This window comes from Cinclus cinclus, chromosome 2, assembly GCF_963662255.1.
Source record: "Cinclus cinclus chromosome 2, bCinCin1.1, whole genome shotgun sequence".
Classification (NCBI taxonomy): domain Eukaryota; kingdom Metazoa; phylum Chordata; class Aves; order Passeriformes; family Cinclidae; genus Cinclus; species Cinclus cinclus.
Window position 1 is genome coordinate 84,820,964 of NC_085047.1, and position 27,266 is coordinate 84,848,229.

The 27,266-nt window shown below is 41.6% G+C and overlaps 1 protein-coding gene across 2 annotated transcripts in view; it reads left to right on the forward strand.

The window, feature by feature from the left end:
- Nucleotides 1–550: 550 nt before the first annotated feature.
- SLC9A7 (solute carrier family 9 member A7) overlaps nucleotides 551–27,266 on the forward strand; it is a 70,478-nt gene continuing 43,762 nt past the window's right edge. For both annotated transcript variants that reach the window (XM_062487847.1, XM_062487848.1), the window contains exon 1: nucleotides 551–890. In XM_062487847.1, the coding sequence (XP_062343831.1) occupies nucleotides 623–890 (268 nt within the window). In that variant the 5' untranslated portion in view covers nucleotides 551–622. The remainder of the gene's footprint in view (nucleotides 891–27,266) is intronic.

The following is a 27,266-nucleotide window of genomic DNA, read 5'->3' on the forward strand; positions in this document are numbered from 1 at the left end:
GTTTAGCAAGTTTTCCTATGTCTCATGAAAAAATAATAAATAAATAAATAAAATAGAAACGACAGCGCTTTCCCCTTCCAGCTTTCACGGGGGCCGTCCGCTCCTGGCCCAGCTCGAGCCCGGCCATGGGCAGGGCGGGCTCTGGGGTGATGATTTCCAACACCGGCCCGGTGTCAGAGCCGCTCACAGGTTCGCTCTGCACCGCGGGGAGGGAGAGCGGCACCGGCACCGGAGCTCTGCCCGCACCACCGAGGCGGCACCTGGAGCTGCCGGAGCAGAACCAGCCCCGCGGGGGCGGGGGAAAAAATCTCACCCACCCCTACAGCGGCACCGGGCGGGGCTGACCGGGCACGGGGGAAGCAGCGACACCGCGTCCTCACGGCAGAGCAGCGTTCGCGGCCGGGCCGAGCCCAGCGCCCCCGGGGCTGCGCCTTTAAGGGGCCGGGGAAGGCGGCGCCGGGGCCGCTCCCTCCCGCCGTCCTTCTTTCCCTCCCGCCGTCCTTCTTTCCCTCCCGCCGTCCTTCTTTCCCTCCCCCGCCGGCCGGGCGGGCGGTGGGCAGTGCCCGTGGGCCGCCGCCGCGGGAGTGGGACGGGGATCCGCGGCATCCCGGCTCCCGCAGCCATGGCCGAGCCCCTGCGCCGCCGGCTCCCGCTGCTCCCGCTGCTCCTGCTGGCGGCCGGGGGGCTGCGAGCGGCGGAGCGGAGCGGCGCTAGCAGCAGCGCCATGGAGGAGCTCGCCACCGAGAAGGAGGCGGAGGAGAGCCACCGGCAGGACAGCGTGAGCCTGCTCACCTTCATCCTGCTCCTCACCCTCACCATCCTCACCATCTGGCTCTTCAAGCACCGGCGCGTCCGCTTCCTCCACGAGACCGGCCTGGCCATGATCTACGGTGAGTCCCGCCGGGGCCTCAGCCCCCGGTGTCAGGGCCGGCAGGTGCCGGGAGGGGCGGGGGGGCGGTGGCGGGCCCGGTACCGGGCGCGCCCCTCCGCTCTGCCGGAGGAGCACCGACCCGCTGCGGCCGGCAGCGCCCGGGTAGGCCGAGCCCCGGGCAGGGGGAGCCCCTCGCCGCAGAGCCCGACCGTCTCCGCCGGTGCTCCTGGATCCCCTCCCCGCGCCGGCGCCTTTCCTGGGGTTGGGGACAGAAGGACACTGAGGAGGAACACGAGGTCCGCAGCCTCCCGTGTGGCAGCGGAGCGCTGTCCTGCGGGAAGGTGCGCCCCTCCTCCGGGGCCGTGCTTGCGGGAACGCCGCTCCAGTGATTCTCCCCGCCGCAGAAAGGCAGCTCGTCGGCCGCGCTTCCAGCAGCATGGAGCGCCGAGCCGTGCCCGTCATGGCAGAGATGACTTTGGGAAGCGCCATCGCGCTGCCCTCGCCGTGCTGCGGCCGCACCACGCGGAAAGGAGCGTGTCCAGCCTCCGGCTTTGCTCCCTGGCTCTCGGTGCGCTGCTGTCACCGGCGGCCCGCGTTTGTGGATCCCAGCTGACCTCAGTAACGCTGACCAGACACTGACCCTGTCGGCGGCTAATTCCGAGCCCTCCTGGGGAAACGAGGGCTTTGCTGAGTGGAGTTCGCCCACTCCAGTCCCTTCTTCTCGGTGGATGTGAATAAAGGGAAAGTAAATCCCTTAGCTGTGTGTCTCCCTGCGTTTAAAGGGCTGATGGTCCAGAGGAGCTGGGCTCTGCTGGATAGTGTTAATGCTGCTTGTCTGCTCTCCCTGGTACTGTCGCTGCCTGGCTCAGAGGGCGGCAGGTGAACCTGAACCGGGAACGCAGAGCCCTCGCTCCGCGGGCAGCTCCACGGTTGTATTCAGTGCGCAGTTTGCTATGCAGAGCATAGTGGGTTGCGGTGGAGAGCAGCCACCCATTTGAAAAATTATTTGTCTGCTGGTGATTGGCTACTGCCATCAACATTGTGGGCACTTTTTCTTCGGCAGCAGAATCTGTTCCTGCTGAACCATGTGAAACACCTGCCCGATATTGGTCGGGATAAGCATATTGAGGGTAACCACACATGAGAAATTCAGCACTCGAGGGGAGTGGGAAAGTGAAGCGTTTCCTCCCCGATAAGTACTACTGCTCTTGAGAGCAATGTGATTGCTTGCAAAGCAGTGGAATTTTCCTCTGCTGATGCTTCTCTTAAACCATCCCAATTTGCTCTTAGTCACTGATCCCTTTGCTGCACTGCTGTGTACTTCACATATGTTCATTGCTGAAAACCAACAAATTAACAACTAGGCATATAAGTAAGTTATGCACTGGCATGGTAATGCTTAGCAGCTGAAGAGTGCCCAGGAGACAGTAGATTAACTGTCTGTATTGATTGGAAAAGAGGCAGGGTAAGGTGGTATTCAAGATGTTTAGATATTACCCTAGTGTTGTCACCTTTGGAAAGTTCGTTTATGGTGTTTTATGATCGTTTCAGTAGCTTAGTTTATGCTGAAAATCTTGCGTATGTGGGTGTGCTAATGCATGCAGTACAAGTGTCAGGGCATCAAGGGCATTTGGGTATGTGTTTTGATGAGCTGCGTGGGAAATAAGAAATTGTTCAGCTGGAGAGACTCTGCCTCTCATTAAGCTCAAATTAGTTTGTTCTAACATGCAGTTTCTGATCAGAGAAAGGGTATTATGTTCTCAGTTTGATGTGCAAATGCTGAAGTTTTGTCTTAGGAAAAGCACTATGCTATATCTCTTTCAGCCCCACAGGCAGCATCCATAAAACAAGTAATTGGCTCAAAGTATTAAATTTTCTAGGTGTGCCCTCACTTCAGTAATTTTGCTTTCATAGACTGTTCCTCAATGTACTTGCTTTCTAAATGAATCCTCTTATTATATCAAAATACATGCTGATCTTCCTCTCAAACAAACTGAACCTTGCCTTTTTGTGGCAAGCATCCTAGGAAACATGTTTAGTGGGCTCAGTTCCTACCGAAGATGGTTAACCTCCATGCTGGTAAAGGTCTGCTGAGACCTGGCTTCACTTTAACATGTCACAGACTTTCTATAAAGCAAAAAGAACAACACAGAAAGTGCTGTAGTAACTTTCTGTTACGCTTCTGATAACTGGGCTTAAGTCTCCTCTTCCTTCCTTGCTGTTTAAAAGACAGCGGTTAAACCAATAGATGGGCTTTTATTTTGCTGATAACTTGCTATCTGAGAAATGCACTTTTAAAAAAGCTATTTTATGTATTTAAAGTGCATATGTTTGATCACTCTGTCTTAAACACAAAATCACAAGGCAATATGTGAAAGAAAGATTTTGTATTCCTGAAAGCACAACTATCTATTAGTGCTAAAAATAGGATGAGGTGGGAAGTCATGGTGGGCCCCCAGTACTCTGCTCCTTAGGAGGCAGCCACCTGGATAAGTAGATGTTTCCTGGCAGATCCAGTGGTGTCACTGCCACTAGGCAATTACTTTGTCCCTTTTCATAAGTGGAAATTCAGGCAACTGGCCACCCATGAATCAGCATAGGTGTCAGTCCTATCAGGTGCCTTCTTGTCTCTGGGGTTGTTCTGGAATATCTTGTTCTGGAATATCTGCAGTACTATCATATGTGCTAGTGCTGCAGATAAAAGTAAAAGCAAACTGGACTTGAGTACAATGAAAAAAAAACACTATATGAAGAGGATTATAATACTTCTACTCCTCAAAAATACTTTGTGAGGAGCACAAATGAGAGGGAAGCTGTAAATCCTCAGGATAAAAACATTATATCTGTTCTGTAAACACTCCGTATCAGACTAAGTTTCTGTATCCACAGAGTAGATAAAGAAAAGGTCTATTTTTAGCTCATCTGGCTGCAGTGCTCTCTGTTAGAATTCTAGTATTTATCTGCACATGCTAGAGATGACCTAACTCATCTCCACTGCCAGAAAAATAATGTCAGTCTTGATTTTTAATAAGCCACTTCAACATAAGCCTCCTAATACCAGATTTAGGATCATAATTGAGCACCCAGTTTTGAGAACATTATCCTTTCTCTGGCAGCCTGCTTATTCTTCCTGAATATTATTTTAAATCACTTTGTTACAGGTCTTTAAAGTGAGTCTTGCCCAATTTTTTGGCTGCTCAGTATGTTTTAACTGTAATACAAATCTTTTCTGTAAGCTTGCTTTATGGCCTGTGGCTGGGTGGAAAAATTATAAATCATTTTTGTGAGAGAAATTTAGAAGAAATGCTAATTAGCTTTTATTAACCTGCATGTATTTCAGATCTGCTCTTTAGGCAGGGGTAGTTGGATAGCTTATAATTGCTGGTGTTTCTGAAATATCTTTGGGGTACAATTAATGTGTAGTCCTCAGGGTAGGGATTTTTGGTTTCTTTCTTTGTTTCTGTGGGTTAGAGGGTTTTGATCATTTATTTCTATGAGGGTAGTGTATTTATTTAAGGTAAATTAGTTCATTTTCATGTTTGATAACTTCATCTTCATGAGAAGTTCTGTCAAATCAATAACAGAATACCCTCTGATTGTGGCATAAGCCTAAGAAGAGATGGATAGTACCTTGGATTTCTCATGAGAAAGCCTTTGGTGACACACCTGGCTGTTAAAGTTAGTACTGCTCTGCAGCACCATGCAATTTTAGGAACCGCACAGAGGCTGAAGGGGGGAAGGTGTTCCTCTGCATGAACCGTAATTCTCATCTGAATTAGAAAGTTATCACAAACAGATGCCAGATCTGAAATACCACAGAGCTCACATCCTGCCTGCCTTCTGCTCCTGTGTGAGTGCTCTGGTTGTGTTGGCTGGAGTGTGCTGAGTGGAGGTGACCTGATGTCTGGCACACAAGCTTGTCAGAGTGAGCTGCTTCCATGATAATTTAATGTTGCACATGTCTGGGCCCCATAGGAGCTTGAGATTTTTCCTTTGTCCACTTCAGAAAATTTCTTTTGGAACCACTTCCAATTTTTCTTCGCTACTTTGCAGTAGAAATATGTCTCTAAACAGGTCTGCCCATGATTCTCCCTGAAAGAGCACAAGGATGGAAGTGCTCTGTAGATGCAGAGCATCTACAGCAACTCTAGTAACTTCTGCTTTTGTTGCAGATGAGAAAACAGAAAAGGAGAAGATGAAGGAGTATATAAAAGTTATCAAGTCCAACAGAATGCCCAGAATTACTTTTCAGATGCTGATGGTGTCCCCATCTCAGTGCTTCTTTACTTTAGGGGTGTATGTTTTTGGCAGGAGATAGATGGGAGAGAGGCCTGGGTTCTCACCTGTTTCCTTTTTGTCTGGTAAAGTAGGCCTTTGTTTTAAAGATGGTCATAGAAAGGTGATAGGGAAAGTTTCCTTGGCTGTGTTAATAAAAATCTATGTGGCAACTAGTGTTTAATCTTATCTCTGGATTTCACAATACTGCACTGTAAATTTTCTGTAATGCACTGTAATTGGTCATTCAAACAGAATGAACAATTCAGTTGCCGTTCTTTTAGAAATTTAATTTTGAAATGTTTTGCTGAACAGGAGTGGCCATAGCTGTGTATTCCTTTGTAGTGTATCTTTAATAAACCTGTCTCAATTCCTGTACTATAGAAAGATTAGAATACCTGAACGCTTAAATTACCTTCACCCAAAGCAATTATCCACACAGCAGGAAGTTCTTCTGGGTCACCTGTACAGGCAGTCCTGGGCACCATTTAGGAGTATCTGTGCAACTTGTGAAGCACCTTTATAAAGTACTGCATGTCCTGGGCTCACTAACAGAGTGATTAGAGAGAGCTCTAGACCTCTGCTCTGTGTGCCTCCAGTACAACTGGAAGCAGATGTCAGCCTTGCCTCTGACTTACACAAACTCTCCCTTCCCAAGGGATTGGCCTTGACTCCAAGCCTTGATAGCTTCCGGCAGTGCATGTAGATGCAGAGATGGGAAGGCTTGATTCCCTGTGACAGAAAATTTTCATGGTCCAGCTAGCCATGATCCTTTTGTCCTTAGTTCCTCCAACCTTGCTTTGTGGGTGCATAGCAGCCCTTTCCTCCACTCCTGCCTTCTGAAAGTTGGGTTTCCCTTACCAATCAGCTCTGCAGAATAGTTCAGAACGTCTTAGAGTTGGGTGAAACCTTTTCATTGCTTCTGGTACGGAGCTATTTTCACCCCCATCTGCTGCTGTCTGAACAACCATTGTTTCCATTAGGTAGAGGTGGCAGCTTCACCCTCAACTGATTTAGAAACCAGATAGCTGAAGCTGGAACCTCAGCTCCACCATTATTAAAGGAAAAAAAAAAAAAAAAAGAGAACACAGTTTGCAGTCCAGAACTATGTATCCTGGCCTGTTAAGGGACAGAAGTAAAAATATTTTGCAGTTCCTATCTAGGCCTTTAACAGGATTTGTATACCATGGATGCTTTCTCCTTGCTTTCATGCTGAATGCTGTGACTCCAGCACTGGGCTGCTGAACTGTCCCTGTGTGTTCAAGAGAGAGCCTCAGTATTTAACTCGAGTCTGTTGTTTCCATGCTGACAGCCAGAAATATCAGCTTGTAGACTTACTTTTTTTTTTCCCCCCCAACAGAGAGTACTTATTTGTGACTCGGGATTAAAGCTTTATCCCCATTAAATACTGAATATAGCCTTTCTCACCCTGCTTTACACTAAGTGGCGTCTACGTTAAAAGAATGTGATACAAGCAGTTTTTTTAGAAGAGCATTTTTGTTGAAGGATTTTTTACTAATGTAAAGAATAGGCAGTCATTCTCAGCAGTTCAGATTTTTTTCTGTCTAACAGAGATACCTAATTTAGCTAAAATGCACTGCTTTTTTCTCCCCTACTAAGAAGCACTTCAGCCTGCAATTAACAGAGTGTGAAGGGAGAAAAGCAAAATTGTGGGAAACTGTTGGTTTAGGTTTTTTTTCCCATATCCTGTGATCAGAAAGATCACTTTACTTTAGAAGTGCCTAAAGGGCCTTGAGAGCTATGGTAGAAGAAACTGTTGGGTTTATTTTTCTTTTACTGGGAAGAAAGAGTTGAAGACTCCCTCTAAATTAAAGTTGAGGAGATGAACTCTGCTCTTAGCCAGAGGAGATATGTGGTTTCTTGTTCTTTCTTCATGGCTTTGGTACCCCTTGTTGCTTTTTAAAGGTGGTGTGGAAGCTCTTCATTTTTTCTTGGTACAGATGTGTGTGTGAGTGATGCATGGAGAAAGATCACACCCTCTCCTGGCAGAGCTCTTGTGGGTACAGCACTGCTTCCAGTGGTGATTGTGGGTTTGGCTGCACTGCTCCCCTGGATGGCTCAGCAATGGCGTAGATCTGCTGCCATGGGAGGGTTCTGGCCCTGATGACACACTGGAGGGAAGGTATCTGTCTGTAGCTTCTTCCAAAAAGCCTCTTCCTTGTTGAAGCAGGTCTGTAGTAGATGGCTTTAAAGTCAGCTGAAGCCACCAGAATACCTGATGCATTTTTTAAGTGTTATTGAATGTATTACTGGTTCCTCTTCTGTTACCTTGTAAGCACCTTGGTGAGGGGAGTTTGAACAAGAAAGCTGCGCATCTTGGTGTGCTGGATTTGTGGAAATGTTTAAATAAAGTGGTCTGCTTATTCAGAATGCCATGCCTTTCCATAGCTGTCTTCACTCCTCACTTTGACTTAAAAAAATAAGTTAGGATTGAGGAGATTTTTTTAGACTAAGTGTGGCATGTTCACCTACTCCTTTTATTATGAAACCGGGGGACTATTCTTAACAAAAACAGGGATGGAAACAAAGGAACACACTACAAATGTATTCTAAAAGGCAATTAACTTGTCTGTGCATAAGATGACAGTCTTTAACGTGCTGGCTGTAAAGGAAGGGTGGTGTATGCACCTGCACCTCTTGCCATCAGTAGCTAGGTGATGAGAGAGCTGCTTTTGTGGCTTGGTGTCACCTGTATGTGAGAGTCTTCCCTGTGTCAGCTCTGCAGCAGGACACACTGTGTCCACCAGAAGTGCCAACACTGGGAACATAGTTATTGCTTCTGAGGCTTGGAGGCTGTTCCATTAATTCAAGAACTGGATTAAATGTGGAAATTGCTGTTAACCTTTGCTGTTGCTTTGAATATGAGGTACTAACAGAAAGATGTTGTAACTGATAATAGTTTAAAAATAGCCAATGTCACACATGGATATGACTAGCTTTTGGGTTTTACTCAGAATCCATTGCAATGAGTGCTATATGCTTCCACAATAATTCTAAGAAATTATTTCCCCCACATATATACTTCTTAGCACTTGATTTTGAGTCCTTCAGTAGTGAAAGGGGACCCGCATTTTTAAGTGCCATATACCTCTCTGTTGTTGTTTTACTGCTGCACAATCATTCCTGTTTCTCATTCCTTTGCGACAGTCTTCATTGCATTTACTGTTTGTGTAATGGCCTTTCTCCTGAGAAGATTTTCCTTATCCATGGGAAAACCTGACTGTTCTTAAAATGCCTTCTTAGTGAGTGAATACCAACTTATTTTAATTGGATTTTAGCCTTGCTGTGTAATTGATGCTTTCAAAGTATCCTTTAGAAGTTAGGCTCCCTAGAAGAGTTCAAAGTGGCAAACACAGAGGGTTCCCTGGCTAGCTGGAAGGAAAGGGTATTAACAGAAGAATTGAAGTAGTGAGTGGAGTTGGCATCACTGGCTACACTGCAGTTTTGCACTATCTGGAAAATACAGGAATAATATGGAAGAAGAAAACTAGTGTAGAGGGTTATTTCTGTTGGCAAAGTGCCACCCAATTGTTTCTCCTGAGTTATCTTTTGTAATTTGGTTGATTATTGTGTAATGTTATAAATTAAGAGAAGAGGAGGCTGACTGTAAGTGACCTTCCACAGACATGACTGGCAGGGTTGGCTATAGCATCTTCTCCTGACTCACAAAATTCAAGTGGGCACTTCTTGTTTGGTTTGTCTTTAAGATTTATGCTTTGAGAGTCATCTTTATACTCTGCATAGAGCATAAAGGGTGTGGCTTTGTCATACCTATCTGCAATACTAGAGTCTTACAGGGTATATATTCCACCAGACATAGGTTACAGTGAATCCTTTTTGGAAGAAGATGAATATTTTGAAGATGTGTTGGCGTGTGTGAAATAACCTTAATGCTGGTATCAACTTTTTTATGGGCAACTGAGTGTCAGGACATTGTTTCAGGCTAACCTTTATTCCTTTTGATCTCTGCACAGTAGTATGTTTGACTTGGCAAAAATTTGTTTATGAAGTTGATTTTTTAATCTAGAGACTTTTCACCTTCTTTCAACCATGTTCACTTGTGTTAAAGCAAGGTGTGTGCACACACAATCTCTTTCTGATTATCTTTACAGAGGTACATAGATATAAAATTAATCTTTTCCTCAGCACTGCATGATGGAAGAGTTAGTGGGTGATTTCCTAATGTTGATCTGCTTGTTAAGCTGCAGTAACAAAATATAATTGCAGCTCACTCTGATTATACATGTGCCTGCATGAAACAGAGAAATGTCAACATAGATATCTTGGTGATACTTAGTACTTGATTATGTCCCCCATTTCCTCAGGGGGCCATAAAAAGGGTTTATTGCTTTTGCTGGCAAATGCTTGAGTCTACTTATTTCAACATTTTCATGTTTTGATCCTAATGGTTTCAGGATCTCTTCCAAAGTATATAAGATGGGACAGTTACATATTTTTTCTCTCTGTACTTCAAATAAAAATATCTAATGTCATCATAACAGGTGCTTATGTTGTTAGATATTTTTTTTGTCAATCCTAATTACAAGATAGGGGAAACTTTGAATTATTTTTTGTTTGTACATATGATATAGCTTCTCTTGTAAAGACTGTAAGGCTGGGGCAGGAGATGTAAGCATGATCTACTCTGCATTTATGATCACTCTATCCTTAGCCTGTGAAAGCTAAGGTCCTTCATCAGGATCTCAATCTTCTACATACTGCTTGAACTTATAGTTATGTTCTTAAAATAAAAACCAGACAAACCACCCTAAAATTTTCCTCTGAAGCATTTGGTTTGCTAAGCTCACTTGCCAAAGTCAGAGGTTGTATTTATTCCTCTGTCACCAGGTCACAAGTTGTTTTTCTGCATTAGGTGCTACCTCTATCACAGCTCTAAGAGAAAGTAGAGACTCCCACAATTTTTGGAGCATGATGTCTATAAAATTTTTTTGGCCTCCTTTTGCTCTTTTTCCTTCATTCTCGTGATGCTGACACATAAGCCTTACTCTCCAATGGTTCCTGTGGGTATTACTATTGTCATGTGTTTTAGCTCTCCTAGAAACTGTATTATGCTGACTGCCTGCTTTTTGTGGAAATCTCCTAGCACTTTCTCCTTGTTACTTTGTCTCTCTCCACAGTGCATCCAATAGCTTATTTTAAAGCTGACAGCCTGGATTCCTCTCCATACATCAGACCTACTTTTTCCCCCCCAGTCTAAACTGAAAAGCCTTTGCTCACTTTCCTGCCTCATGGGAATGCAAGGATTGGCTCGATATCAGAATGACTGAAATAGCTTGTCATTTTATCTTCCTCCTGCTACCACAGTCTTCATCACTGAAACTGGTTTCCCTGACTGCTAATGAAACTATCTGTGCCTTGTAAGCTGTTTAAGCTGTGGAAGTTATTTCTAGGTAACGTGTGTAAGGCATGAATTCCTGTGTCTTTCTGTACATCTACAGTCCAGGCTTTCATTTCATAATTTCATTTTCATTTTATTTCATAACATTGGCTCATTTGATGTTCTGGTTCTCAAGGCACAGGAGAATTCTGTTCAGATTAAACTTCTGCTATCTGTATTACAAGAAACTTTTTTCCCCTGGTGCTCTCTTGCTTTGTTTCTGTGTTCTCAGCTGCCCTCAGTAAAGTGAAAGCTAGATGCCACTATCTCTAGGACCACTTAATCATAACAAGAATCAAACTAACATTTTTTAACTTGCTAATAGACTGTGTCAAGAACAATTTTTAGCCCTTATATTTTAAAAAAAGGTTTAAATTTTGACTCATAATGCATGCAACACATGGATTTCATAGCTATGTGAAGAAAACTTGGACCATTGAGACAAATTACCACTAGGGTTATGTTATAGAATTTTCCTTGAGCAGTCAGCTAGGAAATTTGAGTTAATTTGTAACATTTATAAGTAACAAATTTATAGCAAGTTTGTAAAAAGAAAACCCAAACAAACAGTCTTTCACTAAGTTACAGCCTCCAAGATCTCGGAGCACTTAAATGCAGAAAAGGGCAATGCATAAGAACAACAATTGGAGCTATTGTAATTATATCAAGGTGCTAGAATCCCAATGATGCAACATGTGCCTGGCATTTTTGATCCTTGAACAGATCACATTTGACCCATGTGTGTGCGCCCACACATAACATGCACACCTCAGAGCTAAATTGCTTACTTTCCAGAATAGCCTGTTCTTGTGTAATACTCTGTCTGAGCACAGAGGCAGATTTCTGATGCTTCACTTGATTGGAAACAGTATTCTTTTGCATTTGATTTAGTATAGAAAAATATACCATTTTACATGTGGATGTGGTGTTTTTTAAATGACACCAGAAACACTTGTCAGCTATAATTTAGGTTCTTTTTTGTATTGTCCTGATACATAAATTGACTGTATGTTGTGTGGAGAATATAAAGTCTGTGAATCATATGCTGAGATAAATATATGACTGATACATCTTAAGTTAATAGTTAGGTATGCTCCTAAATTTAACCACTCTTATTGTATGTGGTTTTCCTGTTACATTGTATTTGCCTTACTGGTTGAGAGGCTTGAAGCAGCAGCTTGTTGACAAGCACAGATTTACGGGAATTTCCTGCTCAAACAGGGGCTTTATGAGGTTTGGAGGCAGTGGATTGGTACAGCCAGGAAGGTGTTCTAGAGCTGTTACAAAGGTGTTGGTTATTTCTGTTAGCAGCAATATGCCATTCCATAACGCTTGGCTTCAAAGTTAAGGAGAATTAATTTGAAAACTATCACATTTTTTAAATGTCTGGAACAAAGCTAATTTTCATTCTGAAACTCGAACTGACCAAATTCCTTGGACTGGCAGTTACTACTGGGATATCACATTTGCAGGACATGTTCTGTTAGACAAGTGGTTGTACTGGCCAGAAAAATTTATCTATGACTTAGGATTTGATGGGCTCAAGAATCAAGCAGTCTTGTAAGCTTCAGCCAGTACTGAAGAAGTCATCTAACCTGGCCAGAGGTTGCAGAACAGATTGCTGCAGCAACAAGGAGGAATGCTTGGCTGAATTGTGTCTGCAGAGAGAGATGAAGGCAGAGGACTCAGTCAGGCTCATTGAAATGGACTGCGATGCTGATTATGGGAAGACAGAAATATTGGGGGGGGGGGGGGTGGAAGGAATATGAGTTTTAGTAGGGGTGGCAAATCATTGGCTAAAGAACTAGAAGTTTTCTGCAAAGAAGAAAAATATTCTGATGTACTAGTCTAGTTTTCCTTGTTATATTCCTGTACTATTTGTTTGACCTTTCTGTTTAGTCTGTGGGTCACAGTCCAGTAACCTCAAATCTTTGAGATAATAAATAGGGAATTCTGAAAAAGAACACTTTCTCTTAGGAACTTAACTAAGTAGGGGGTTCCTGGCTGGGACTGGGGTTAGGATGTTGAGGTATATAGTGACAAAGGTTTTCAGAAGTCAATGGCAGTTGCACAATCTGTGAACCACCACAAGTAAATTACTCAGCCCTTAAAAGTGTTTTTAGTCATCTGTTTATGCTGCTGCTTTTTTTCTTTGTATTCCTCCTTGCTTGGTACACCTACAGGAATAGCATGATAGCAGGGAGTAGGGAAATAGTTGGGCTGATGCTGCTCATTAGCTTGAAGCTAGAACCCAGTTTTTATTACTGTTTATATGGGATAGAAAAAAAAGTGTGTATTTACAGTTCCATGAAATACCAAGTATTGAAGCATTGTAAAACCTTTTCATTTTATTTTTTGCCTCTTAAAAATGGAAAATAATACTAGGTCTGATGTGCAACAGGAAAAGTTTGCTCAAGATTTCTTGGGAAACTCACTGCTGAATCAGATCATGAGCTGTGATTCTGTCCTTACTCAGTGATTTCCATCAGCCTTGTCTTTACAGTTCCAGGAAAAGCAGAACCTCTACTCTGAAGCAGTTGATGCTGTGTGTGCTCTTTGCTCTTGTGATGATCACACAGGGCCCCAGCTAAACATGATTTGACTTTGCATGTCTTACCTGTGCCTGCAACACATCCACACATTTTTCTTTATAATAGCCGTGCAAAGAAGGCTGCCAGTCTCTTGCGGGAGAGGTGTGAGTGTGAGTTAGGGAGTGCAGAGCTGCTGGAGTGCCCTTCCCCATGGCTGAATCTTAACCTGGCACAGAGGAGTGCAGTGATTCCTTCTGGCCTTTTTTTTTCTAGTCAACAATTATAAAAAGAGGTGACTTTTTTTTTTTAAGGGTGCCTGAGTATTGATAAAACAGTAAATGGGGGAGTTTCCTGGGGTTTCATGCCTTGTGGGGTGTTGGTGTTTGCCACAAGTATCTTAATATTGGGTATTGTGTGCATTGCTCATGTTGCAAGATCTTTTCAGTCCTTTATTTCCATTTTATTTGGGGAAAATTTTTAGTTACTGCTGTGGCAGAAGGATTGTGGCACAACTTGTTAACTTTCAGTTGAATTTAATGGTAAATTTTCCACTTAGACTGCTGGAAAATATGGTCTTTTACTCAGAGAGTAATCAAAACTAAATCCAGTCCTCAAAGCAAATACTTTAGTAGTGACCAGTCATTATGCAGGATAATTACTATGTAAATTTAATATATGTAATGATATTGTCTGCCAATTTTTTTTCTGAATTGTTATGTTTGTGGCCTACATCTTGGCAGCCTGACACTCTGTTTTCCCAGTGATCTGGCAGTTCAGTCTGTCAGCATTTAGCATGAGCAATTGGGCACACCTTTTGTCAGTGCTTTGCTATCATAACAAATATGACACTCTCTCCTGCACCCATCTGGATCTCATGCCTGAAACATTATGGTAAAAATGATAATGCTGTGCTCATCCCCAAAGTCGTGTTGTTCCTTTTGAAATATTACAGCTATTTATTCCAGAAGAATATGGTAGGCTGAAGAGTCTATTTGCTTTCTCAGGATAATGAGCTCCAATCCCAAAACTGGTCCTCTATACCCGAGTCTAACAGATAGGTAACACTTCACTGTAAGGAGCAGTTATCCAATTTGATCTCCCATTTATTGTTGCTTAACCTGCTCATATTTCATAACAATTCCTCTTGCTTAAATTGATAGAGCTTGCTAAAAGCAAAAACAACAAAAAAAAATCTTTTTACTGGATTACATTTGCAATTGTGTAATTTATTTTTAGAATTTGGGAGAATTTTTTTTTTTAATTTGTGTTAGGCTCTAGCAAAAGCACTGTGAAGCTGATTTGCCTGCTAGTGAGGAAAGGCTCACTGAAGCAGTAATTCTCTTGAGGTCCTTGGCATGAATAGGCATTGCAGCAATAATTTTTATTTTCTCAAGAGCTATTTTAATTGTTGCAGCTTCAGAACACATAATTGCCAGGACCTGACATGAACATACTTTTGTACAGAAGCAGCAGAAAGCTCCACAATACCTGCAGCAATGTTTCAGCATATCTGTAACCTCTCTTTATTTTTGTCATTCCTTCTTTCTGCATGTTACTGCATGTTACCTAAATAAAAAGGAATGGGGAAAGGTAGTCCTTCTGCATATTTGAGAGGGAAAGTACTATGAAAAAACTTTATTCATACAGAAGCACATGTGATTTTTTAAATACAACATTTAAAGAATGCAGTGCTTCATAAACGGTTTTTACTCTGTTTCCACCATTTTCCTGTTTTGTTTGTAATATGTATGTTTTCTAGCTGATCATTGTACAGATCAGCAAATCTTCAGGGCATGCTCTGAAAGCTTGGATTTTCTTTGGATTGATTTTCATTATGGCCCTATTGCCATTCTTTACAATCGGAAGAAAGCCTGCATTCATAAGGATTACTGCATCTGCAAAGGATGAAGAATAAATAGGAATGATGAACTCCAGTGGCCATGAATGGGCAGATTGTCCCGGGCATTTATTCAGTTGTCAGTATATTGTGGAGTATTTGGGCTGAAAAAAATGTTAGCATTGGGTAACATACTCTTTTTATTAAATGCACAGTACTCAAAGAGGGTATATCATCCAAGGTACTAGTACAGCTCATGCTGTCTGTCTTCCTAAGTATGATTGATTTGTTTATTTCTCACTGAAAGCTTGTAATTTTAGATTTTAATTCTACTTTTCATTGCTAGCTGTGCTTATCTTATCAGACAAGCTTTATCAAAAGGGTGCTTGCAATTCTGAGTGGAATGCTGCACTGTGTTATGCCAGGAGCACTGAACAAGGAACACTTTGCTGTTCTGGCTAAAGATCGGAGTTAACTCTGGTCTCTGAAATGTTCCCTGTGTTTCTCAAATATAAATAGTACTGTGACCAAGAGCTGTGTGCCTTCAGATTCCAATTTGCCCTTGATGGGGTAGGGGTTGGTAAATGCAGATTTTTTTTCCCCCATGATGTTTGGATAAAGCACTTTAGCAGTTCTATCCTCAGTGATAAGTCTCTTCTGCATAAGACGTTAATCAGGAATAAATTACCACTGGGCAGTTGCTGTACTTTCAAGTAGCATGCAGCACTTCCCAGTGCTTCATCACTGGAGCAATTTAGGTATATCTCATGTTAACAATCTGATTCAACTACAACCAACACTTCAAATAGATAAAACACAGGATTTATGGAACTAGTACAATGTAATTTAAAATAGAGAATTTGAGTGAAATTGTTTGTTAAGTGTTTTGGAGGGTATGTGTGAGTAGTGTGTCTGGTACAGACACGTCTTTGACTGCCTAGGGCTTCTGATTCCATTGGCAGTAGCTGGTTTAGCAACTGCACAAACCAAATATATGTAGTAAAAATACAGCACTTCAGTGAGTGTCATTTATTGCATGGAGTATTAATATTCTGGTCTGAAGCAGATTTTCTTGCCTTTGAGATTTCACTATGGAATTTCTTCTGGTTGAGTCAACAAGCAAATATAGCCAGACTTTGATACAGCTACTGAAGTGGTGAATGTTAGTGGTGCTTTTTGAAGACAGTCATCTTTGAACAGTATTTGGCTATTGGTAGTTTGTTACTGACAGCTCTTGCATGAAGGCCTTTGAATAGAAGACTAAGGGCTTGAAGACAGCAGCTGTTTCAGAGAGAGGGAGAGAGGAAAGAAAGCAAGCAATGGGGAAAAGATTTTCACTTGATGAAGACACAGTGATGAGCCACCTAGGTGCATATTTTGAACACTGTTTTCTTCAGCTTTTCAGTGAAATTATTTTCTATGTACTTGCCATCTTCAGGATATTTGCTAGTGCTAGACTTGAGCACATGGTGTGCTTTTTTGCAGCTCTTTGCTAATATACGTGTGTTCCCTGGTTTGACAGGAGATGGTGTGACTGTATTTCCTGACATCAGGACATCTGTGATAATTGCTCAGAGATGTTGTTAATTGAATATTTGCACTTCTGTAGAAATCAGTTGCCCAGCTGTTATCTGTCAGGCTGGATTTATATTACTGTAGCCATGTCACAGATAAAATTTTTTCATGTTCCTACTTGATGCTTTTGACAGGCCACACTGAAGGAACTGGACTGTACAGTATCTTTGTATGAACCAGCTTCCATGCTGCTTCTGGCACAGGAAATTGAATAACAATGTCCAATATTGCTATATCCCATGTTCATGTGGACTTCTAGGATATTTCACCAGCTCTGGATACTGTAAAAATAATGACTGTCATACTCTGAAAGTGTACCAGATGGACCTGTGCACTGCTTCTGTTCGTTCTAAGAAAGTGCATCGGTGTGTTTGTGCCACCATACCTCGCCTGTGCTTCAGCTGCACTAGTCCAGCTTGTGCTTTATCTTAGACTCAAGGATATTGTGTTTCCAGCAACAGTGAGGAACAACTCCTAGATACTGTTGGAGATAGTGTATCCAAAAGAGAAGATCACCTGGAACAGTTGACTTGAAAGGCCTATTTTACTGGTGGTGGCGTCTGTTAGCCTCTAGCAGAGAGCTTGGATGTGGTATATCCATCTGTTATCATGTAACATGCTTTTCTTCCTTCTTTCTATTCTTTGGGAATGTGATGCCTACTCCTGGGGTTCACACAATCATTAAACCCTGAGATGCATTTGCAGAGCAGTGCTATGACTTCATCTTGCAGGTGAGGAGCTGTGGCAAGGAACAAGGTCTAAAGTATTCACTGCAGCTTTCAGCTGTTCCTTTTTGATGCCTGCAATTAGGATTTTCTTTTTTTCGTGCTCCCACATATGTTTTCATGTATGAATGAAACTTGGAAAGCCTACTCCTCTTCTCAACTAAAGCCTTAAATACTTACTTGTTCAAGAATGCCAAGTTGTGCCCCCTGGTGAAAAGGGACAGGTGGTGGTTGTTGGCATCACCTGGTAGCTCTTACAGGCTCAAGCCTGGAATCTAACTCTGCAGACAGCATGACTTTGCTGTAAGGCTTTGTCACTCTTGGAAGAGACCCACCTTGCTGGTATCCTTGACAAATTTCCACAAACCTGACACGATCGTAGTGCACAGCAACCTTCTGTGAGGTGCAGCAAGGCTAATCTTACAGTAAATCCAAGGCTTGTGTTGGATGAGGCTGGGTTTTGTTTGAGCTGTCTAACCCAGCACAGTGTTCTCATGTTCTGCCTGCTGATTTCTGGGAGTGGAGAGCAATTTTCTAAAGCAAACTGGAATTAAGTATATTGTGCTGCTTCTGCAGAGTGGGACACTTCAGTTTGCTTTAGAAAATTGTGTTCTGTACAGAAACATGCTATTGGAGTGAAGATGAAGCAGTGAAACCCGTGACGGAGGGAAAAGAGAAGCCAGGGGATGCAGCTCCATGCAGTTTTGGCTACAGCTTCTTTGCACTTTGCTTCTTGGGAGGTGTTTTTTTCTTTGCTTTGTTGTCAGTCAGTTTGCCATCACCCAGCCCTTTTCCTCACTCTCTGAGCTTTGTCTCAGTGCCCTCCCTGCCCCGTGGGTTTTCTGGTGTCCTGTCAGTCAGTACTGTAGTTTTGATCAAGGTAAGTATGGAAGCTAGCTAAATATACAGAATTGGTTTTAATCTTTCATAACGAATGGTAGAATTGTAATGGAAACCTCTTTGGAAATATAACTTTATTTTGCTTTTTCTTCCTAGTGTAGGAAGTGATTCTTTTAACAGCTAAAAAGCTGCTCTTACTATTGTCACTTTTTATTTTTTAATCTTTTTTAATTTTAAAAGTTTTGACTTTTTTTTAAATCCTCTTTAAAAATCTTTTTTATATATAATATATATATATATATTTAAAAATCTTTTATATAGAACATGTCTTGCTTTTATGAGACATTACCTCAGAAACTGGAACTGTAAAATGTTGTTCTGACAGAAATAATCCTTGTCTGAAAAAAAAAAAGAAATCAAATTTATTTTTATGCACTCATGCCTTTTGCAAAATCTACAGCAATATTAGATGAGGATACCACAGTAACTGCTCAGCCTGTCAGTATTGGATTGCAAAGTTTTGAGTCTTGTTGACATCTTTGCAATTTGTCTGGCCTTAATATTTAATAAGCCTCACACTCTGCAACCTCAGAGTGAGGGCAGCTCTTTTAAAAACCACCTTTTACTTTTGTCAGAGTTCTTACCAGACTCTTTAAAGTTAGAGGTGTTCTTGCAACACCATGTGTGATGGGTGGAGCAGTCATCAATTTTATGGCTTCATGCTCCTCTTGTATTAAATTTCAAGGAGTTTGCAGAACAAATACTTTGCATAGCACATCAGGACTTTGGGTTTGCTCCTGGTCAGTGGGGACAGTGGCAAGATTCAAGTTGCCTTTTTAGGTGGATGAGTATTAGCAGAGTCCAGGTAGTGTTGCAGCCTGCATATTCTGGTTGTCCACCAGTGAATGGTTCACTGGGACCTAGATTTTCCACAGGCAACAGAAGACATGAATGAGAGGGGCAGCCCACATCTGTCAGTGAAGTGGCAACAGGGAAAGCAGCAGATAAAGGTCTGCTGATGTGCTAGGAAAAAGCAGCTGAGCCTACTCCATAAAGACAAATTTTTGTCTCCAATAAAAAACTGTTGAGAACCTTAGAGAAATATAGTCTGAATAAACTTGTTTCAGCAGCATCAATGAACATAAGAGCTCTTTCACTCCAGACCTCTGATCTGAGCTGTTTTTGTCTTTCTATACACAGCAGACAATTTTTAGGATTGCTAATCATCTGCAGGTTCCCATTAGCTGGACTTAATTGTTATAGTGGGAAGTGTTCATCCTTTGTATTGTGCACTCCAAATTTGCTAGCTGGAGTTGGAGGCTATTTTTGAAACTACTGCTTCTCCTGGTTTTTGAACAGTCAAAGAGAAGAATCTGACTTCCTTCATTCTGCAAACCCTTAGCCAGTAGAAAGTAATGCACAAATTAAGAGTATTTGTCATTACATTGGTGTATTTCACCAAGGCAATCCATGCTATAGGTGATAATGTTTTGAATTACTTTTGTAATTTTTTGTAAGATACTGTGTAGCTAAAATTGAAAAGCTCTATTGTGGCTTGGGAGATTTCTAAAACTTTTCCAGAACATTTCAGTCTTTAAACCCACAGAAGTGGCTTCTTCTAGGTCTTAAAAGTGGTTTTAGCAAGTAACATTCAGCTGACATCTAAGGTTAAAAAAAAGAGTAATTTTTCCTTTTCTTTTTCTTTTTTCTCCTGGAGGCCTGAGTAAATTTTTGGTAATTTCTTTTTTCTGTAGTTATGATAATTGCAAGTTGCAAATGCTTTGTCCTAATAGGTCTTTAAATTTCGACTCTGAGCTTGAACTTTTAGATTTGTGTGTCAGGCTTAAGTAGTTTCTAACTCTTCAACACTTTAATTTGTTTGGTTTTTTTGCAGCTGTATACTTTTCTTTTCCCCCCACCCATTATTACTAACAGCCTGAAAGATAAATGTGTGGGACCTGCTGCAAACTGTTAATGGCTTTTAGAAGGCAAGTTGTTAAATCAGAACTCTCTTCAAGTGCACTAGGGACTTTGTGTCTGAAAAAAAATGAACTTCATTTAAAGCACATCTGTGGCTTTTTAAACATGAATTGCACAAGACATTCAGTGCATGCCTGTGAGGTGTATATGAACTAAACTCTAATACTTTGAGACATATTAAAACATACTCAGAAGTGTAAAAAGTATCATGTTGTGCTGAGAAATTTCTGTTGAACTGGAAGCCCCAAGCAGTGAGTTGAAAGAAAAAGTTTTTATTTTCTGACTTGGTGCTTTGAGCAGCAATGGGAGAAATGGGAAATCCCAGGCTGGTTTCTCTTTGTTTTAATGCTTGGCTGCTTGGAAGAGGAAGAGATGACAGCTGTGTTTCCTGCTGGCTCTGAGCAAGTGCTATTCACCACTTCTAGTGGCTTCTCTAAATGTCAAGACAGAGTGCTGGTACCAAACAAAAGCTTGGTGGAGGCAAAATAGGAGTTGCAATTAGTTGCCCTAGATATTTTACCTCCACTGAGGCAAATCTGAGGATTTTATGCATTAGCTACTGGCCAAGCTTTTGTGTTGGGAGGATATTAATAAGTGCACATACATTGTCATTTAATCTGCAAAATTCACATGGTAGAAAGTCTCAGATTAAGTAATTTTTGAAGTTTCAAGAGGAGTTTCTCCAAGTATCTAATTAGTTATCTATCTCTTAATTTGTCCAAAAACATCCAAAATCATCTATGTCTTATGTTGTCCAAAAGCAGCAATACTAGCTTGTACTTTTTAAAAACAGAAATCCAGTTGCATGCTCTCCAAGGTAGCTCTCTCCTACAGCTAGCAGTGTTTATGGATATAGATTGTCTCAGCACTTAGGGCAGGGTGGAGTAACCCTTTATCTATATGTACCATTGTTCTGTGGGTTGTTTTTTGGTGGTTATTTTGGTTTGGGTTTTTTTTTTTTTTTTTCTTCTGTTAGTTTCAACTACTTATCTGATGCCAGGGCCCTAACAGGCACATTGCTGTTAAATGAGGTGCTTTTTCTGTGTTTTGGGATGGCTGTTGTAAGCTGGACAAAATGCATTATAATACATTGCATATCGCTGTCACTGGCACTTGTATTATTCTGTCATGCAATGTTTCTTAGTCTTTGGAGAAGTGAAATTGAATAGAAGCCAGAATTAGCTGATACTGTATTTTACTTGAAAAATCTAAATGGCAAAGTGAAAAGGCTGTGAAGGTTACATTTGAGCAGTGATGTGGAAGGTTACTTTTAAACTCGTGTATGCAAAAAGGGTAAAGGATGTGCATGGTGAACAGCAGTGCTTGGTTTCATGGCCTGCTACTCTCTGTCCATTGTGAGCATGGGTGTGGGTCCATCCTGTCCTCTAGCTTTATGTCAAGGGGGAGTTGTTCATGCTTCTGGTCGCAAATGTATACATTTTTAAAAGGTTTTTATAAATATCATGTGCAGTTAATTATCTAAAGAGCAAGTTGACGTAAGCAATTTTTCAACTGAACTGGTTAGGGATAGTTTTTTTGATGAAAATGGATATTTTTCAATTCACATAAATCACGTCACAAGAAAAAAAAAGTAAGATTAAATTTAAAAATTAAAATTTAAAAATTTTGGTGGGTATTCTGGTGATACTTATCTGAAACAGCCCTGAAAGTCATAGTATGAAAAAACTGAAATGAAGATCCTTCTTCTGGCTTGGTATCTTCCTGACAGGGTACTCATCTACCTTGAGATGAAATAATTTTTTTATAGTGATTGTTTTGCACATGTCCAAACCCAAAGCTTTAGTGTAGGCCTGAGAGCTGTTGTGTTGCAACTGTGTGGGAAAACCTGCTGTCTTAACCTGAGAATTTCTTGTGTTTGTTCTTGAGGTTGTATTTGTTAAAGAGAATTTGCAGGGGAGAGGAATGAATGGCCAAAAGACAGCATAAATAAAAAATACGGTTTACGCACTTAAAATGGGTTGTTTAAGAGGAAGATCATGGGGTGCACAGTGGTTCTGCTTCTGTAGGTGGGATCAGCCTTTGGAAGGGAGTTTTACTCCTTACCTTTTTCTGTCCTGCTGAGGTCTTGCACCAAACCCCTGTGGTGTCAGTAGCTCCCCTGGATGTCAGTCAGTCAGATTATTCCATACAGCAAGTGGTTGGCTGCTCTTCATCTCTAGTAAATCTGATTTTATTAGTCCAAAATTAGTCTTTTTGCTAGGAGGAAATATGAAATCCTAGGTTCCCATCCACTTCTGTGACACTGATGAGACATGCTGGGTTTAGGGTTGAAGTGGCGTGCAGAGAAGAGATGAAATGGATGTGATTGCTTGGGCACCTTGTTGGCACCACTGGTGCTAAAAAAGATGTAAGGGATGGCAGAAATGTCAGTCTGCAGCAGCACCTGAGTTCTGTTTGGAGCAGGCAAGGAGGCATCAGAGAGTAGTGGGAGCAGAGCAAGAAGTTAGTGGCTGGGAACTGTAGGGTGGGCTCAGCTGGAAAAAGGTCAAGCTTGTGTCAATTTGGGAGGAAGGAAGGAGGGTGGTAACAGGCTGTATAGGAGGTTGGGAACTGCAGCTGTGGAACCTCTGGACAATGTGCTACTTGTTAGCTGGCTGAGCTCTTGGATGGCTTATCTGTTACAGCTCAAAATGCTGTAACATTCTTGTCCAACTCATGGGAATCAGTCAGGAAGGCAGAAGTGTCCTGAAACTGCTCATGCACTGTAGTCTGTGGCAGAAGTCATTTGCTGGCTTCTGCAGTTAGTAGTAAAACAACTGCTTAAATTTTGAACTGTGTATGAAAACAAGTAATGGTAGATACCTTTGCTCCTTTGGACAGCTGGCCATAAAGTCCTAGAAGAGCATTTGCCAGCTTTTTTTTTTTTTTGGGGGGGGGGGGTGGTTTCAGAACACATAGTGGGATGGATGTTAGAACAGCTGTACAGTGGGATTGATAACTGTGGTGTGGTTATGAGAAGGCCATGGGCTATGAAGTGCCTGTGCTCAGAGCAGTCACCCAAAAAGGAGAAATGGGGAACTTGTGGCTTCTTGGCTCTGCTCTGGGACATGTCTGTAAGGGGCAGGTTGCTCCTATGAGATGGGATAGATCTTCTGTTGGACTGTGTGTGTTTGGATGCTGTAATAACAAGGCTTCATTGATCTGACATAATGATCGCAGAAAGCCAGAACTGTCACCTTGCTGCTATTTCTGTCTTTTGGGTCAGTGCATTTCTCTGCAAGCCACAAACCATTTTATCTACAAGTGTTGGTTGGTTTTCTGCCCACAGCTACAGAACATGGGGCTTGCATAAGCAAAAAAAAAATATTTTCTTGAAAATTCAGTCAACTTGAAGACTTTGTCTTCTCTACATGTAGAAAATTTAGTTGTTAGTAACTGGAAAGGGCTTGGTGCAAACAGGTCTTTGGGAAGAGAGAATGCACTGGAATGCACAGAAGCACTGGAATGTTTTCAGTTGTCTCCAGGAGAACGTTTCTGGTATAGGTTTTATTTAATTCCTTGCTCAATTTTCTTCTTGTTCTTTTCCTCCTAAGACTTTGTTTTGGCCCCTATCCTAATTAGAAATTCCCAGAAATAGTTTTTAGGCTGAAGGCCTCCACACATAGCTGTTACTTTCTACAAATAAATGCAGGCCTGAGGCTGGGATGTCAAAATGTTCCTGGTAAGAAAACATACCTAGCTACACTCCTTGGAGCTATTGTAGGATTTCTGAACCCAAACCTGATGGATGTGTTTCCTGCCCCTTCCCCCTCTCATTAAGTCAAACCTTCAAAATTAAATGGCACTGTCGGCAGAGAGATTGTTGCTGCTTAGTGAGTTTCAATTGGGTTACAGATTGAAGCTTGACTCCTTGCAATGACAGATTAATAACGCCTTCTGTTGAAGCTTTAGCAGGGGGATAATTATTTTTTTTTCTTAACTGGAAAGCTCATTTCTTGTTAGTGCCTGAGCCAGGTGCTATTACTAAAAATCTTTTTGTAACAAAAGACTTGACATTATTATTTTTCAGACTCTGAGGAACTTGTGGCCTCCTGTTTGAGATACGCTGAGTGCTCTAACATGCAAATAGGAGGAAAAGCAATATCAGAACACAAAGATTAAATAGAAAGCTTTCTGCTATACACCAAAAAACTGCTGCTGGTCCTGCTGTTCTTATTGGTGCCTGCCAGCATGGTCACCGATGTGCCTGGGGGAAAGAATCTCTGTTTGGGATTTTACTCATCTGTCTTAGGAGTCCGTGTTAAAAGAAATGCTTCAGCTTGGCTGCTGCTGCAGGGGACTGGGACCAGTTGCAGCTGGCACTCTGTTAGAGTCACTCCTGTGTGAGGGAAGGAAAGGGAGCCACAGTGGGGCAGAGGTTGGTGTCTTTGTGATGGCCCATTGCTTCTCACACCTCTAGGAACACATGTGGTATGAGTACATGTATGGCTTTCACTATTTGAGTTCTATAAATAAGGAGGTAAACTTACATTTTGAGAAGTATAAAGGATCTTTTAAAATGTTTTTTTTTAATAAAGTATTTAACAGCAAATCCTTTGTTAAATCTGTGTTGCGTGAAACAATGATTATGCAGTAACTAAACTTGAAAACACCTGAGTTGAGATTAGTTGCAAACTCTATAATCTCTGAAAAATACCTGTGCCCTTTATAACTGTGGTATTTTATTTCTAAATTGAGATTGTCTCTTTAAATTGTATTCTGTGGCTTGTCCAAGGCCTTTCACTGAGTCATTACTAAGGCTGGGGTTGGCTCAGGAGCCTTGACTCATAGTCCCATGCTTGGACCAGAGGCCACGTATGATTACCACAGGACAGCATCTTCTTCCAGGACTGCATGTCAGCTCAGGCTGTTTGACAGATACTGTTGGGTTTGTGTGTGTGTGTTTGTGTTTTGTGGCTTTAGGGGGGTTTTTAATGCTTCTAACAATTTTTTTTGGTCTTTTCTGGATTTTAGATTGTAGGGGAGAATAAAAAGAGCAATTTTTCTTACTGGCTATCATTCTGCCACATATTTATTGTCATCTTTCTGTGGTTGCTCCCTTGCTAATAGGGTCTACTCATCCCTCCAAATTATTTGGAACAAACAGATTTTTCTGGGGTTATAACTCTCCTGTGCAAATGTAAAGCTGTATGTGAAACTTAATAGTTGCTCAGAAACTAACTTTTGAAATTCCAAAGCAATCTTCTTTTTAAATCTCTTGATAATTGTATTTTTTATACCACTCTTCTTCTACCTTGAGCCTGCTCTTTAACCCCACCATCAGTAATAATGTGCATTACAGAATAAAGCATACCTGCCTGCCCCTGTACTTCATAATTTCTTTCCCATTTTTCTGTACATGTAAGTATGTAAATCACACAACATGAAAAAGAACTACATCCCTATGCTTCTGTGAGTATTTTGGAACCAAAGACTTGTGAGAAGGCATGAATGCACAGTGCCCATGCATCTGACAGTACAAAGCCAGCAAGTTAATTTGGCATTTGGTTCTGCACAGTGTGCTGATAACTTTTTTGTGTAATCTGTTTATTTAAATTCAAAACTATGCTTAGTTTGGCCTAGAAAGTGAATAAAATGCTTATTATAAAGATGCTCGTGATAGCATACTGTTATGTCTGCCTACAAGGAGGAAGAACTCCCAGCTTGTTTACCATTTTTAACTTCCTTATCTGAAATATCCCTAAGACAATGACAAAGCATGCCCTTTAATCTGTTATTCAGCATTTTAGGGTTTGGATAGTCTCAAAATTTCTTTCAAACTTCAAGAATTGGCATCCTCTGCCTTCCTTTATGGTTGAAAAAGGCTGGTTTTATTTTTTTTTTTCTTAACTGAAATGTAGTGAGGATTTATCATTTGCTCACACTGCTGAACATAAACTGCTTCCAATTTTTCAAAGTTTGCATCTTCTGCAGAAATGTGACAAGCTGGTGAATGCCACACAGGCAACATTGCACCATTGAGAAAGTAGCTAATAGATTAGCCATGCTGAGTGCAAGACAGAATCACAATTAGGTTGGAAAAGACCTTTGAGATTGAATCCAATTCAGGACTGAACACCACCTGTCTATAGACCATGGCACTGGGTGGCACATGCAATTGTTTCTTAAACACCTCAAGGGATGGTAACTCTACCACCTCCCTGGACAGTCTGTTCCAATGTCTAATCAGCCTTTCTGTGAAGAAATTCCTCCTAATATCCAACCTAAACCTTCCCTGCTGCAGCTTGAGGCCATTTCCTCTTGTCCTGTCGCTGGTTGCCTGGGAAAAGAAGCTGATCCCTGCCTGGCTACAGCCTCCTTCCGGGTGGTTCTGGAGAGTGATATAAGGTCACCCCTGAGCCTCCTCTTCTCCAGGCTGAACAACCCCAGCTCCCTCAGCTGCTCCTACAGGACCTGTGCTCCAGCTTCATTGCCCTTATCTGGACTTGCTCCAGCACCTCAATGTTCTTCTTGAAGTGAAGTGCCCAGAACTGGACACAGGACTTGAAGTGTGGCCTCACCAGTGCTGAGTATAAGGGAAATACAGATGCTATCCGAGGCCTGGGGGTCTGCAGACACTTGCTTAACCCTTCTTCAAGGGACTGTATAGTGATTGTATATATTATATACAGAGTAGTGCAGTGAATAGCAAGCAAATGGTATAGAGAGTGAGTTGCTAGTGCTTCTGGAGATGATGTGTAACATGTGATCTGATTTTTATTTTTAATATGCAGTGTTATTTGCTCAGTTCTGGATCAGAAAAATGATTGAATTATTTTGTACAAGTCTTGAAACTTCCTCAAAAGTCACTGTGAAATCTGAAGGTGTGGACTGTGACATTCAAAGGCTGACACTGCAATAGGAAAAATACTTTATCTGTTGGTGTTTAGACTATTTAAAGTAAAACTTTTCAAGTGGGGTATCTTGATTCATGCAAACATCCAGAAGAAAAATGATCTATGTGATAAACACTGTGTATTATTGTTGGTCTTTCACCTTGAAAATAGATACAGGGCTTGCTTTCATTCTTCGTGCCAAAGGTTATTTCAGCTTTGTTTCTTTGCCCTTAAGCTGGTAGAAAGTTTAGTTTGGAAGTAGGGAAGAAAAATCTAGACATTTAAACACAAGAAATCCTCTCCCCTCCCCCCCCCCATATTCTTTGTGTGTATTTTCAAAGGCAAACAGTATTTTACTCTTTATCACTAAAGAAGTT